The sequence below is a fragment of the Ahaetulla prasina genome, chromosome 1 (assembly GCF_028640845.1).
Source record: "Ahaetulla prasina isolate Xishuangbanna chromosome 1, ASM2864084v1, whole genome shotgun sequence".
NCBI lineage: Eukaryota > Metazoa > Chordata > Lepidosauria > Squamata > Colubridae > Ahaetulla > Ahaetulla prasina.
In genome coordinates, this window is record NC_080539.1 from 263284290 (window position 1) to 263300170 (window position 15881).

The following is a 15881-nucleotide window of genomic DNA, read 5'->3' on the forward strand; positions in this document are numbered from 1 at the left end:
AGTACAAATGTTCATGCTGTTAATAAATGTTGTTAGTGTTGTAATTCCTGGGGTGTTTTATTTTTCTTTTTTTGTTCCCTGATGTGTAAATAGAATAATGGATAGAAAGATAATGAGAAAAAAAGTTGTACTGAAACTTTGTTCCAAATACAAAATGTATGGAAAATACTTTTCTATATTATGATGAACATTTTTCTCTTATCATTTATAGCCTTTAGCTGCCCTACAGATAAAGTATACGATCCATGTGGCCCCGTCAATCCTCCCACCTGTGATAACAGGTGAGTAGAATTCAAAAGAGCTGTGAAAGTTTATAATTGTCGTGATGAGTTGAACAACATATTGAGTATGTATTTAAGCTATGTAAGTGGGATAATTTTTTATTACATTCAAAAGGAAGAGTAAAGAAGAAGCTCTTCAGTGAAAATGAAAAGAGTAACAAAAGGCTAAGAAAAGGGCAATAGAAAGAAAAATAAATAAGGAACTATTTGTACTCAGATTTAGGCAATTGCAAAGAGCTGCCTGAATTAACTATATTTCAGATCAAGCATGATAGAAAGGAACTACCTCCTGATATTGTACACTTACAAATTTCAGAGCAGGATGATTAAATGGTAGAAATTACTATTGATTTGACTGTCTAATTATTTATGAGAAATCCTGAAGACCAAATGAAATATCAGATTACCATGGGCAGTGGGGGTGGGAGGAGACAAAGATTATCTTTAGAAAGGGAGCAGGAAAACTACAGATTACTCAGTCTGAAAATGTTACTGGAATGCTCTGGAGGCAGATCACAAAATGGCCAAACACCTTGAAAGCAAAGCCATCATTACTAGAAGTTAGCATGGATTTGGTCAACAGCAAATCTTGCCAAATTAAACCATTTTGAGTATGCTCAAAATGTATACCATTGGGTAACTCCTGTTGTTCAGTGTGGGACTCTTTATTTCAGCATATCATTTGACAAAGCAATACCTGATATTCTGACTAGCCAATCAGTTAAATATGGGCAAGATGTCATGCCATTAGCTGGAACCACAATTGCTTTCTATCACTGCACTTTGAGCTCATCAGTAGTTCTTCATCAAAATAGAAAGTATCAAGCAGGATGCCAGTACTTTTCAAAGTTTCTGTTAATGATTTAGCTGAAGAAGACATTGTTATCAGATTTGCAGATGATACAAAACTAGCAAAATGATACCAAGAAGTGGGAGGAAACCAACAGAATGGAAATTCACAGGAAAAAATGCAAAATAAATCGCTTAGAAAGAAGAAAGAATATGCCCAGAAATATAAAAGGGTTGCCCAGCTTAGAAAACAATGGGTGAAAAAGTAGTTGAATTGATCATAAATTGACTATGACTTAGCAATATGATGTGACTTTTGAAAAGCAATATAATTTTAGGCTGCATTGATGCAGACAACATTTCCACATGTGAAATAATTTTCTCCATTATGTAGACCCCCCCCCTTTGACTACTGTGTTCAGCTCTGGCATCACATTAGATCAGTTAAATTGGAACGGGACAGAGATGTAGATAGACATAAGCAATGGAATTGAACAGAGGATTAGAAACAAAAACTTAATGCGGAAGGAACTTAAGGAATACAACATATTTAACCTTGAGGAAAAAGGATTGACTAGGAGACATAATATCTCTGTTCAAACACCTGATTCAAGCCTTTATACAGAAGGCAGTCAGGCTTATTATCTATCATTTTTAAAGAACAAGATACAAAACAATGGTTTTAAGATACAGAAAGACTCCATGCTAGGAAAAGTGTCTTGACAGTATGAGCACTTTGAAAGTGGAACTAATTATCAAAGGAAATAGTAGGTTCAAGTACAGATCAAAGAGCCTTTTGTTGGGAATGCTTTAATTAGAATTCTGCACAGAGCAGGGAATTTGATTCAAGAGCCTAAGTAGTCTCTTCTCACTTTATGATCTATGATGCTATTGTTATAATATGTTGTATACCTTTCCTCCCTCTGCAAAATCATACGTATCCCCAAAGTTTGTTCCAAAGAGATGGTGAGTCCTGTAGACTACGTTATGAGAACATAGGCAGAGAATAAGAATTCTCCTTTCCACTTTATCAGGAAAAATGTATTCTTCTATAGATGGAAGAAAACTTCTATGGATTTATTTCAGTCATGGTTTCATAAATCATAAATTCTAACCTGTGTTAAAAATTAGTCTAGTGCCATGGATTTGGACCTCATAGACTTGAAACTCTTTTATCATGACTAGTTCTCTTACAGGGAAGATAAAATGTTGATGATTAGTGGCAGTTACATCACCTTGAGCCATTTCAAAGAAAGTTGTGTTGACCTTATATAACCTCGTTCCTTCCTTCATTCTTATTAATTGCATACACTGTGTGGTTGTTCATAATGTTGGGTGCAGCTACTATTCTAACTCATGCTTCTTTTTCATTGCAGTAGTCCTCCACAGACTGGAGGAATAACGGAAGGTTGCTTCTGTAAAAATGGAACCAAACTCTTCAGTACCCACAGAGATATCTGTGTGCCTGATTGTGGTAAGTGTTCTTATGTAAGAAAAGGGAGGATACCATAATGCAAAGGGACTGCTGGACAAACCAGCCAGCCAGATATGATTTCAGTCATTTCCAGGAAAGAAGATCAGAAATTATTCATTGAAAGGAGATAATCGCTTAAATAATAAAAGTTGGATGGATCAAAACCCATACCCCCAGTAACATGGACATGTGAAACATTTACTATAAAGAGGCCTGATCTATATCTATCAACTGCAGTGCACAAAACTGAGTAAAAGATCCTGAAGATCATTTGTATTAATATGCAAGATGTATAAAAATATGGTCTTTCACACAGAGATGGTTTTGTTCCACAGAGGATTTTTTCCCCTCCACAAATACACTCTAAAAAGTGTATGATTATCCCTCCATAAGTATCATTTAGCAATGGATCATCATCCTTACAGAATGAAGAACCTCTGTTATTATTTACCCATGAAATCTACAAAATAACCCACAACTTTCCTTGTGCTATCTGAGGCTCAGGTTACCTGACATTCCTAGCATCTTCCTATTGATTGTTACCCAGGAGACAAAAGAAATTGCACTGGATTCCATACGCCTCAACAGTCAGTGGCCCTTTGCTTTCTAAACAAATTACGTGTCTATCCCTCCCATTAAATATGGCAGGAGAGGTAAGCTGTAAATCCTATCAATTTAAAAAATGTCAGCTTGTGGGACCCAAAAAGTGGGCATTCTCATATGCTGCTCCTTCCATTTGGAACACAATTCCCCTTGAGACTGGAGTGGATCTGACCCTGCTAGCCTTTCTGAAGGCTCATGGATGTTTTCAGACATGGAATAATAATAATAATAATAATAATAATAATAATAATAATAATAATAATAATAATAATAATAATAATAATAATAATAATAATAATAATAATAATAATAAATTTTTATTTAATTTTATTATTAATAAAAATTATTATTATTATTATTATTTAATTTTTATACCGCCCTTCTCCCGAAGGACTCAGGGTGGTGAACAGGCAGATAAAATAATACAATACATTTCAATAAAAACACTATTTAAAAAACTTATTCCAAAAGCCTAAATTTAAAATACAATACAAAATATAAAATAATCCCCAATAAAATCCATGTTTAAAAACCCTATTAAGCCAGTCCTGCTCGGAAGAATAGATATGTTTTAAGCTCATGCTAAAGGTCCGGAGGTCAGGAAGTTGTCAAGTCCTGGGGAAGCTCATTCCAGAGGGTAGGTGCCCCCACAGAGAAGGCTCTCCCCCTGGGGGTCGCCAGCCTACACTGTTTGGCTGACGGCACCCTGAGGAGGCCCTCTCTATGGGAGCGTACCGGCCAGTGGGAGGCATGTGGTAACAGAAGGCGGTCCCAAAGATATCCCGGTCCTATGCCATGGAACGCTTTAAAGGTGGTAACTAACACCTTGAAGTGCACTCGGAAAACCACAGGCAGCCAGTGCAGCCTGCGCAGAATCGGTGTTATTTGGGAGCCACGAGTGGCTCTCTCTATCACCCGCGCGGCTGCATTCTGAACTAACTGAAGTCTCCGGGTGCACCTCAAGGGGAGCCCCATGTAGAGAGCGTTACAGTAGTCCAGGCGAGAAGTGACGAGGGCGTGAGTGACCGTGCATAAGGTATCCCGGTCTAGAAAGGGGCGCAACTGGCGGACCAGGCGGACCTGGTAAAAAGCTCTCCTGGAGACGGTCGCCAAATGATCTTCACTGGAGGTTAGTGTGTTAGAGGCAGTGGTGGGATTCAAGTAATTTAACAACCGGTTCTCTGCTCTAATGATTTCTTCCAACAACCAGTTTGCCAAACTGTTCAGAAAGTTAGCAACTGGTTCTCCCAAAGTGGTGCGAACTGGTTGAATCCCACCACTGGTTAGAGGGAAACCTTAATATGCGCACTGTTTTCTCTAGACTGGTTTGGTTTCTCAACTGCTGCATGTATTGCTGTGTTTTATATAAAGTTCTGTGTTGTTTTTAAATGTTATAAGCTACCTACAGTAACTAGTATAAAACATAATAAAATATTGTACATCAAATGATGAAATTTAGATGATCTTCAGTGCAAAATATCATCCATATACTTTTTTCCCCCAGGTTGTACTGGACCAGATGGGTTACCCAAAGTGGTTAGTATTAAAGCTTTTATTATTTCATAAAATGTAGATGGGTGAAATTCTATGGGTAATAGGAGCTTCATGGAAAATAATTTTTTCAAGACTTTTTCAATGTTTGGTGAGTTTTAACAAGGAAATAAGAAAAATTGCATCCATTGTCTCAGTGTCAAGTAGCAACAGGAAAACCCACCATAATAAGTGTGCACACTTTTGCTTGTAAATCTCTCTTCCCCCCCATATGTGACCAAATACACTTCTCCAAATCAGTGATGTATAGCAGCTGTAATGGAGGTACGTAAGCACAACACAGAAATTTATAGTATGTATGCATGTCTATATATGCATATATATGCACAGAGTATATTTATTATTATTATATTATATTATTATATTATATTATTATATATTATTATATTATTATTATATTATATTATTATATGGGCTTCGTCAACTCCCCGATCTCAAGTCCTTCCGCCGCGAGCTGAAGACGTTGCTGTTTCGAAGAGCAGGACTAGCCTGAATGTAGTTTTTTAAATTGGGATTTTTAAAAAAGGGGTTTAAATGAGGTTTTAAATTTGTATTCAAAAGTTAGAGCATCAATTGAATTCAACTATCTATTCTTTAGCTGTTTTTAATCTATTATATGTTTTCTGTTGTTTTATTATATATTATTATATATTTAGATAGATAGATAGATAGATATAGATAGATATAGATAGATAGATAGATAGATAGATAGATAGATAGATAGATAGATATAGATAGATTATTATATATTTAGATAGATAGATAGATAGATAGATAGATAGATAGATAGATAGATAGATAGATAGATAGATAGATAGATAGATAGATATAATATATTTAAAAATATCTCTTTTCACAGCCTGAGCTGAAGGCGTTGCTGTTTCAAGAGCAGGACTAGCCTGAATGTAGTTTTTTAAATTGGGATTTTTAAAAAAGGGGTTTAAATGAGGTTTTAAATTTGTATTCAAAAGTTAGAGCATCAATTGAATTCAACTATCTATTCTTTAGCTGTTTTTAATCTATTATATGTTTTCTGTTGTTTTATTATATATTTAGATAGATAGATAGATAGATAGATAGATAATAATAAATAAATAAATAAATATGTATGTGTACATATATTATATATTTAGATAGATAGATAGATAGATAGATAGATAGATAGATAGATAGATAGATAGATAGATAGATAGATAGATAGATAGATATAATATATTTAAAAATATCTCTTTTCACAGCCTGGAGAAACTTGGATTAGCAACTGCCAGAAATGTACTTGTGAGGAATATTCTCTTATAGTACAATGTATTGAAGAACCATGTCCTACCAAAGCTACTCCTGTGGAATGTTATTTTGAAGGGTTTGTACCCATCACAATATTAACTCCTGAAGAAAAGTGCTGCCCTCAAAAACATTGTGGTAAGTATAATTTTCACCAATATTGTACTGTAAATGACCCAAGCTAGCATACCAGTTTTCATTTTGGAAACTCCCATTTGTTAGATTACAGTGGCTGCTTCAGTTTAACCAAGGCTCTGTATTATAAATAATTTGTTAGAGAAGTTAATCTGTCTGCTTTCTTTGAAATGAGATGGGATGGAAAATAAATTTAGCAACGAATAAAAAATAAAATAATATAGGAGTACGTTAGAAGAGAATATATTTAGCAGATCGGACTCTAGGTTACTTAGTGCTCTTTGAGCGGTGTTTTTTTGCAGATGTTTTGTTACCAAACTAAGTAACATCCTATTTGGTACTGAAATGTCTGCAAGAAACCCCCAAGGACCCCAAAGATGCACTTTCTAGTCCTTACAAGATCAAAAGCTAATGTTTATAGGATAGAGCTATGTTGTTGAGCAACTCACTGACGATTCTGTTTTGATAAAAATGAAGCTAAATCATTGCATCAGAAATTATAAAGACCATAGGTCAAATTTATGCTTAAATACACAATGTATTGGATTCACTATAATTTAATCCACTCTTTGATTTGCTCACGGTAAAGTGTAGACAAAGTAATGCTAATAAATATTAAAATGTATTAATCCACCATTGCTCTTCCACCTTTTTATTTTTCATTCTGTAGTGTGCAACACTTCTCACTGTCCCAGTTCTATTGAAACCTGCCCACTGGGATATGAATTAAAGAAGGAAAACTTCCCAGGAGACTGCTGCATTAACACCACTTGTGGTAAGAATTGAGCCATTTTTAAAAACAATTGCTGAATTGCTTTAATATTCTCCCCTACCCCCATATTCCACTGCCTGCAAAAACACAAAAGTATATTCCTCCTCTCTCATGGACAGCTATTTCAGAGGAGATCTCTTTTTGTGGGCTTTTTGTATTTTGTAAGCTGATATTTGATCTACACTGGCTCTGAGGTTGGGCATCTTAATTCCTTATATATGTAATTTTTGTTACTAACCTACAGTTTTAAAGGGACTGGTTGTTTCTTCCACCTTTAAATCATGTGAGGACTGTCTCAAATAAATTGACTGACCTTGCTGAAAATGATTCTAGCATCATTACTGAATATTTCTGTCAAAGATTTTATTTGTACAAAATATGTATGGACGAAAGTAGTCTATTCCCAATCTGTAAAAATAAATTCTACCCCATCTCTGCTTAATCTCTATTTTTAAAAACACTTTATCAACATTAACGTTTGGAATTCAATGCATTATCATTCATGTCATAGAAATAACTGTTCTTCTAAATGAAGCATTCATTATTTTCATTGTCATTGGATCCCACTGCATATTGTTGTGTAACAGTAAACGCAAATAGGTAAATTCCAACAGTGGGTCTGAAACAGTGGTAAAATCCAGCAGGTTCTGACAGGTTTTAGAGAACCGGTAACGGAAATTTTGAGCAGTTCGGAGAACCAGTAGTGGAAAGTTTGAGTAGTTCAGAGAATTGGCAAATACCACCTCTGACTGGCCCCAGAGTGGGGTGGGAATGGAGATTTTGCAATATCCTTCCCCCAGGAGTGGGAGGGAATGGGGATTTTGCAGTATCCTTCCCCTGGAATGGGGTGGGAACGGAGTTTTTGCAGTATCCTTTCCCTGCCATGCCTACCAAGCCATGCCCACCAAGCCAAACCACACCCACCAAGCCACTCCCACAGAACCGGTAGTAAAAAAAATTGAATTTCACCACTGGTCTGAAACATATGTTGCAAAATTGCTTAAGCCATACTTGCTCGAAATATTCAGTATCACAGCCCAGCATATATGGAGCTCAGTACGAAAAACTCTATTTGAGAGATGCATTGGGTAAAATCTAATGCTTTAGAATTCCCAAAGATTAAATTACTCAAGTTTCCTACTCCATACTATGTGCCAAATAAACAATTTTTTTCTTACTGCACAAAAGGAAACCTTTAAAGAACAAATTGTATCATTTTATGTCATTTTTTTCTTCTCGATTAATTTGATCTGTTGAGAACAAATGCTAAGATTAATTATAATATTTATCTTTGTGTCCCACAGTGAAAGTACCAGGCTGTGTTGTCGATGGAAAGTTCTACAGTGTAAGTAATTTTCATTAAAATGAAGAATAGCACCACTTAATTCAAGTCCAATGTTAACAGTGCTTTTCCTATAGGAGACCATTTTTGCTTCTCTAGTTTGCTAAAGATTTTCAGGATTGACAATTGTAAAATTCTTCCTTTTTGAAAATATAAAAATTTGCTCTTATTTGCATTTGTTCTCAACCTTACCATTATTTATTTCATGTTTCTATCCTGTTCAACAAATGTAGTTCCCTTGTAGGAATACCACAAAATTAAAAACATTATGCAATCCACGGTTAACCAAAAACCACAACATACACCAGGATGAAATCATTAATGGGTATTAAGAATGAGAACAAAAGCAGTTATAACACAGCACTCAAAATCACTGGAAGATCACAATAAAAATAAAAGCCAAATAGTGTGAGAACTTTTTTTAAAAAACATAATAATAGAAAGATCTTCACCTGACAAAGATCAAAACAGAAGTATCAAGCATGATGGCTCTTTCTGAAGAGCAGATCACAAGTTTTTTTTTCTTTTTCTTTTTTTTTTTTTGAATTTATATTCCGCCGTTCTCCGAAGACTCAGGGCGGCTTACACTGTGTTAAGCAATAGTCTTCATCCATTTGTATATTATATACAAAGTCAATTTTTATTGCCCCCAACAATCTGGGTCCTCATTTTACCTACCTTATAAAGGATGGAAAGCTGAGTCAACCTTGGGCCTGGTGGGACTTGAACTTGCAGTAATTGCAAGCAGCTTTGTTAATAACAGACAGACTTAGTCTGCTGAGCCACCAGAGGCCCTTTGTAAAGTAAATTGTCAATTAACCAAGTAAATTGATTGTAGTAGTTCCAGGTATGAAATTAGCTTAGAATTATTTATTACTTTTCACTTTTCTCTTTCTTCAGCCTGGGGCAGTTGTACCAGGAGAATTATGCGAATCATGCAGATGCTCTGAAAAAGGAGATCTAGAAAACAACGTGGAGTGTGTTTCTCAAACCTGTGACCAAAGATGCCCGCTGGTAAGCCACATTGTTCTTTTTAAAAAACAAGGAAATGTCATGGCTTTCAAACTCTCTGAATCTATCCATCTACTCATTACTTTATTAAAACAAGTTCTACGATTTTATGAATTTTTCCCATTTTTCTGAACTACAGGGTCATAAATACCAGGAAGTATCTGGACAATGCTGTGGCAAATGTGTGCAGATTGCTTGTGTTCTGATATTGGACTCCTCTCCTCCCCAAGTGATCAAGGTAACTTACAATTTTGCTAACTCCACTGTTCAACAAATTCACATTTAATCCACTCGTATATCTAATATTGATCCAATTTTATAATCTTTTTTGTGGCAATTGTTAAACAAACACCAGGTCATTAAGCGAACCAGTTGTTTGCTATGCACCATTTTCTGCCAAAAAAATAGAAATAAATGCCAGCTTTTGGCAAAACCATCATAAAATACAGTCACATGAGTGCAGGATGCTGCAAATGGCCATATATGTAGGCCAGTTCCAAATACCTGAAGTCCAGTCATGTAATTGCCGGGGAGGCCCAGCCAGTGGTGAAATATGAACCGGTTTGCTACCAGCATGCGTGCTGCATGCCAAGTGCACACTGTGTGCACACATGCACATTGCATTTGTGTGCATGCGCAATGCATGCTAAATGTACACTGCGCATGCATGCGCACTACACACCAAAAGGAGGCTTGGGTAAGTAGAACAGCAAGGGGGAGATCAGCTGTGCCACATGATTTAGCAGGATTTTCTGCTTTCTAGCAAAGCTAAACCACGCAGCACAGCTGATTGTTGGAAATACCTATTTGGAGGAATCAGTAGCTTTTTTAAAACTACTGGTTTGCCCAAACTGGTAGCTAACTACCGGTTCACCCAAACTGGTACCTTTTTTTAACTACCAGTTCACCTTTTTTTTTTACTACCGGTTCACGCGAACCGGTAGCTTTTTATCACTGCTGGTTCACCCAAACCGGAGTGAACCGGTAGCATTTCACCCCTGGGCCCAGTCATTGTAACTTTGAATGCCAATCGTTAGTAGCTTTTGAAAGTGCATTGTAACTTTGAATGGTCACTAAGTGCCCAGTCGTAAGTTGAAAACTACCTGTACTGAGTTTGTGAAAGGGTGCCTCCCTTTTCAGGATTCCCTGGATACCATAGCTCAACCCCAGGCCAAGTGTCCATTGTTGATAGGCATGCCAAGTGAACTGTTATCATCAAACTACATATGTGCCAATTTTAACAAATCACATTCAGCATAAGTCGAGGAATGCTAGGATCCATCCAGTTGCTGTATCCCCCAGCCATCCAAAATTTTCACTTCTATTGTTTCACATCTAACTGAACTGCATGCCAGCCTCAGTCCCATTCCCAGTTCTGCTCTCTGAGAAATTAAGGAATTTATGATCAAGAATTATTTTTATGTTATCTTCTAAAATAAATAAATAACTCCAATTGTGGCTATTTTCAGCCAGGAGAAACTTGGCACCCACCAGGAAACAATTGTACTTCACATGAATGTGATCTTGTTGAGGACCAATATGTTCTTGTCACTATCAAGAAAGCCTGCCCTCCATTTGATCAAAATTGCCGGCATGTAAGTTTCACTGATTCAACAGTCTTTGTTTAATTATATTTGGTTCTATGTGGTGAAAGTGGATTTTATGAACAGATTAAGTTGGAATTAATTGGGAAGGTTTACAACTGAACTGAATCAGTCGAATTTAAGCAAAAGCTTCAGCCATAATCTGACATTCTGTTGCTAAAATACATTGTGATCTAAACAGCTCTATAAAACTGTAAAATAATTGGCTGCCATTGTTAGTAGTACTCAGCTTTAGTGCACTAAAGGAGACAATATATTCAAAGCAAAGTGAATACTGAGATGGAGAATTGGTGAGAATGCTTCTGTTGTTGTTTCATATATAATATTTATAGAAGAAGTGGATGTATCAAGATATATAATATCCTTTTAGGACTGTTGCCCAAATATTGTTGTTTTGCTTTTGTTTGTATTGAAGTTCTATTCTTCTAGCTAAATTAAATCAGTTAGCTATGCTTGACCACACTTGATCATAAGATCATAAGCTTTCTAAAAGACAGGAAGCAGCAGGTGAAGCTAGGCAGAATCACATCAGATACCTGTGCAATTAGCACAAGGGGTCCCAAGGGCTGTGTGCTCTCTCCGCTTCACTTCTCTCTCTGTATATCAATAACTGCATCTCAAAGGAGTTCTCTGTTAAAGTACTGAAGTTTGCAGACCAACAGTGATTGGTCTTATTCAAGACAATGACAAATCTGCATACAGACGGGAGGTTGAACAACTAGCCTTCTGGTGCTGGAATAGTCTTGATCTGAACACACTTAAAACTGTAGAAATGATAGTAGATTTTAGGAGAAGTCCTCCTACACTACCACCAGTCACAATACTAGACAACACGGTAGCAACAGTAGAGACCTTCAAGTTTCTAGGTTCTACAATATCTCAAGACTTAAAATGGACACCTAACATCAAATACGTCATCAAACAAGCACAACAAAGAATGTTCTTTCTGCGCCAACTCAGAAAGCTCAAACTGTCCAAGGAACTGCTGATCCAGTTCTACAGAGGAATTATTGGGTCTGTCATCTGCACCTCTATAACTGTCTGGTTTGGCTCTGCAACCAATCAAGACAAACACAGACTTCAATGGATAATTAGAACTGTAGAAAACACAATTACTACCAACCTTCCTTCCATTGAGGACCTGTATACTGCACGAGTCAAAAAGAGGGCTGTGAAAATATCTACAGACCCCTCACATCCTAGACATAAATTGTTTCAACTTCTACCCTCAAAACAATGCTACAGGGCATTGCAAGTCAGAACAACTAGACACAAGGACAATTTTTCCCCCATGCTATCTCCCTGCTAAACAACTAACTCCCACAACATTACCAAACTATCCAGAAAGGCAGCATTACCATCATTATTCTCATCTTACCTATCCCCTTATGTTCTTATAACTATAACTTTGTTGCTTGTATCTTATGATTTATATTGTTTACTTAGTTATCCTAGTATGATTTCTGTTGATTGCTTATTCAGTATCCATGACTATCACTATGTGTTGTATTTAATGTTTTATGATGAATGTATTTTTACAATGACTATGATAATGATCTACCACTATTGTTGCATGTACACTGAGAGCTTATGCACCACAGACAAATTCCTTGTGTGTCTAATCACACTTGGCCAATAAAGAATTCTAATTCTAATCCTTCATGATACACCTATGGGGGGAAATGATGGTTTTAACATCATAAATTAAAGTCTGAAATATTTTATTTTTATAGGACTATGTGACAGTCTCTGATGATGGGTGTTGCAAGTTGTGCAGACCTCCAAGTAAGTTATGCAAGTTATATTAGCAAAAGTCAAAAAATTCAGATTTGTATCAATGATAAAGCCATTTTTTTGTGTTGCTATAGATTCTACTATAGCCTTTCAGACGGCACTGGACTTCAATTCTATTCAAGCCCACTTATTATAGTTGGTGGCCAAAGTTGCTAGGATTTATAGTCACACAATTCTCTACATAAGCAAACTGACACGGTTATCATCACCTGTCACATACATGCACACATTATGCAGGTAATCCTCAACTTACAACAGTTAATTTAGTGACTGTTCAAAGTTAAAACAGCACTGAAAAGATGACTTATGACCATTTTTCACATTTACGACTGTTACAGCATCACATGATCAAAATTAGGACACTTAGCAATTGGTTCATATTTATGACGGTTGAGGTCCTGTGATCACTTTTTGCGACCTTCTGACAAACAATGTCAATAGGGAAGCCAGATTCACTTAACTGCTCTGTTACTAACTTAAGAACTGCAGTGATTCACTAACAGTGATAATTATGGCAAGAAAGATTGTAAAGTGGAGCAAAATTCACTTAACAACTGTTTTGCTTAGCAACAGAAATTTTGGGCTCAATTGTGGTCATAAGTTGAGGACTACCTGTACATGTAAGCTTTCTTTTATTTTTTGTTTGTTTGTTTTGTTTGTGATCAGAGACTCAGGATTTTTTTTATTGTTTCTCTTTTCTTCCATTCTGAAGAGGTGGAATTCTGTGCACCAATAAATATCACCAAAACAATAAAACACAATGGCTGTGAATCTTCTTCACCTATTGAAGTAACATACTGTGAAGGCCAATGTGACAGTTTTTCAAAGTAAGTAACCTTGAATTTTATTGCATCTTTGGTAACTCATTGTGAAACAACTGTTTAAAAAATCTTCGTTTGCCACGAGATATGAATGCAAAGAATCTATCCAAGATCTGGTTCTTAGGATATCTGCAAAGTAGTCCAAATGCCATTTTAATTTCAATTTTCAACATTTGAAATTCAGCTCAGACTCAATTCCATTGCTGGTGTATTGCCCAGCATCTTAAATTATTCCAAATGAAGATGAAATTCTATTTAAGGTAGTTTTAGATGGATCGGGGTGCAGGTCTAGCTCCCATTCCTTGAGGAAAAAGTTGGCAGATTATCAACAAATGGGAGATGTGGTGTCTTGCTGATGTCAAAGGCAAGGTAGAAGCAAGCAGGTGAGTGAGAGGAGAGAGTGCCAACAAAGAACAAAGAGGAGGGAAGAAAAACACTATGATGGCCCATCAACAGTAATCATCTGAAGGACCCCAAAACTGATTCCATTGATAGAGATACCATAGGTCAGCAGTCTCCAATGTTGGCAACTTTAAGACTTGTGGACTTCAACACCCACAATTCCTCAGTCCTCCATGCTGTGTGAGGAATTCTGGGAGTTGAATCCACAAGTCATAGAGTTGTCAAAGTTGGGGACCCCTGCTGTAGGTTATAATGTTTTGACTGCCCAACGCTATGCAAAATGGCATTGAAAAGACAAAAATCTGATGAAACCAAATAATGGTTGGTGAAGGGTGGCGGACTTCATCTCAACCTCAATAGCAGTTCATCTCAACCTCAATTTGCTTCCACCATTCAGGTATTCATATAAAGCAAACACGATGGATCATATATGCAACTGTTGTCAAGAGCGAAAGACTACGAAGAAGCAAGTGACCTTGATTTGCCCCGATGGTTTCACCGAGGATTATTCTTACCTCCATGTTGACGAGTGTGAGTGCGTCAAGACTGAATGCAACATTTTGCCTACACCACATCAGCAAGAATTGTCCACCTTCCCACCGCAGCAGCAGCAACAGCAAGAGCAAGAACAGCAACAGCAACAGCAGCAGCAGCAAGAACAGCAGCAGAAAAAGCAGTAAGAATAAAAGCTGCAGCAGGAATGAAAGGGACGCTCAGGACCAGTCTAAACATTTCCAAAAAGTGACCCAGAATTGAATAAAAGTTAAAATGTAATAAAATGTAAAAGTTATGCTCAAGAAACATTCAACCAAATATTTTCTCTTCTGCATGCCAAACATTTTGAAATGTCCTGACCTTTTCTTGGGTGTAGGTTCAACTGAGACTATATGAGTTTAAAAAAAACAAAAACTTGGAGATAGAGGGGAAGAGGCTTGGTGTCAATAATTGGAGTTGGGGGTGAAGAAATAAAAAGGATGTATTGGTTTGGTTTGGGATCTTCTCTTGAGAAGCGACAATTCCTGCATTAAGTGACAGGTAGTACTATTTTAATTAAGACGGATGAAGCTTTTAGCACTAGCTGACAGAAGCCAGACAAGATCTGGAAACCGAGTAGGATTTTGATCCAAATTCATCTCTGTTGCATGTGACAAGAACATTGGTTGGTATTTGCTAAAATGGCAAGCATAGCTCTCAGTTCTCTGACATAATTTTTCTTACTGTGCTTCCAAATTCGTTTTTCTACAAACTTCATTTTTTTCCCCCTACTCTTTCCAAATATGAGACAGGCTATAGAATGATGTGAGATTCTTTGTAGATTTATTACTATTGCAAGAAGGAAAAAAAACATGATGAAGTGTGGCTGCTGCTGAAGAAGACTGTTTACATGATACCATCAGCATAGTAGTTGTATGAGGATCTGGATTATTTTTGTAATTGTTTACAGAATGGACTAACATATGTATATGCACACCAAAAGGTCCTTGGAGAATTTTTGTAAACCAAAGTAATAAATAACAATAATATAACTTAGAATTTCTGTTCTAAGTTAGTGAATTGTTTTCGAACATCTAATTACTATTTATTTGTTTCCAGAAAAATAAATTTTCAGGGATATTTTCTTCTGAATAAGTGCTCTACTGTCTGTCAACTAATGCCTGGCTGAGGGAAATTTTCATCTTTTATACTTGTTATTTGTTGCTCAACAACAGCTAAATGATTAATAAAATTTACAACATTTTGCAAGGGATATGCTTCTTGTATGTGTGTCAACTGCACAATACCAAATCAGTATCTCATTTAACTTCATTAGTAATATACTTTAAATATCCAAAAAGCGCATTTGTTCACAGAACAAGGTTATTCTTATTGTCCCATTAATAATTCTTTTTTGCATTGCTTAATACGGAAATTACCATCATTCCCCAACTTCTGTGCTACCTCATTGGAGTGGTGGGAAGGGGTTGAGGATGTTCCTGAGAGAGACAAGCAAAGAACTCAAGGAGTGTATTTCAAGAGTACAA

General features: G+C 36.4%; 1 protein-coding gene across 1 annotated transcript in view; it reads left to right on the forward strand.

Moving 5' to 3' along the window:
* MUC5AC (mucin 5AC, oligomeric mucus/gel-forming) overlaps positions 1–15585 on the forward strand; it is an 81609-nt gene extending 66024 nt beyond the window's left edge. The window contains exons 39-50 of the mRNA XM_058160442.1: positions 212–281; positions 2447–2544; positions 4652–4683; positions 5937–6117; positions 6785–6889; positions 8191–8231; positions 9129–9242; positions 9379–9477; positions 10709–10834; positions 12577–12628; positions 13350–13464; positions 14258–15585. Of these exons, the coding sequence (XP_058016425.1) occupies positions 212–281; positions 2447–2544; positions 4652–4683; positions 5937–6117; positions 6785–6889; positions 8191–8231; positions 9129–9242; positions 9379–9477; positions 10709–10834; positions 12577–12628; positions 13350–13464; positions 14258–14540 (1316 nt within the window). The 3' untranslated portion in view covers positions 14541–15585. The remainder of the gene's footprint in view (positions 1–211; positions 282–2446; positions 2545–4651; positions 4684–5936; positions 6118–6784; positions 6890–8190; positions 8232–9128; positions 9243–9378; positions 9478–10708; positions 10835–12576; positions 12629–13349; positions 13465–14257) is intronic.
* Positions 15586–15881: the final 296 nt, after the last annotated feature.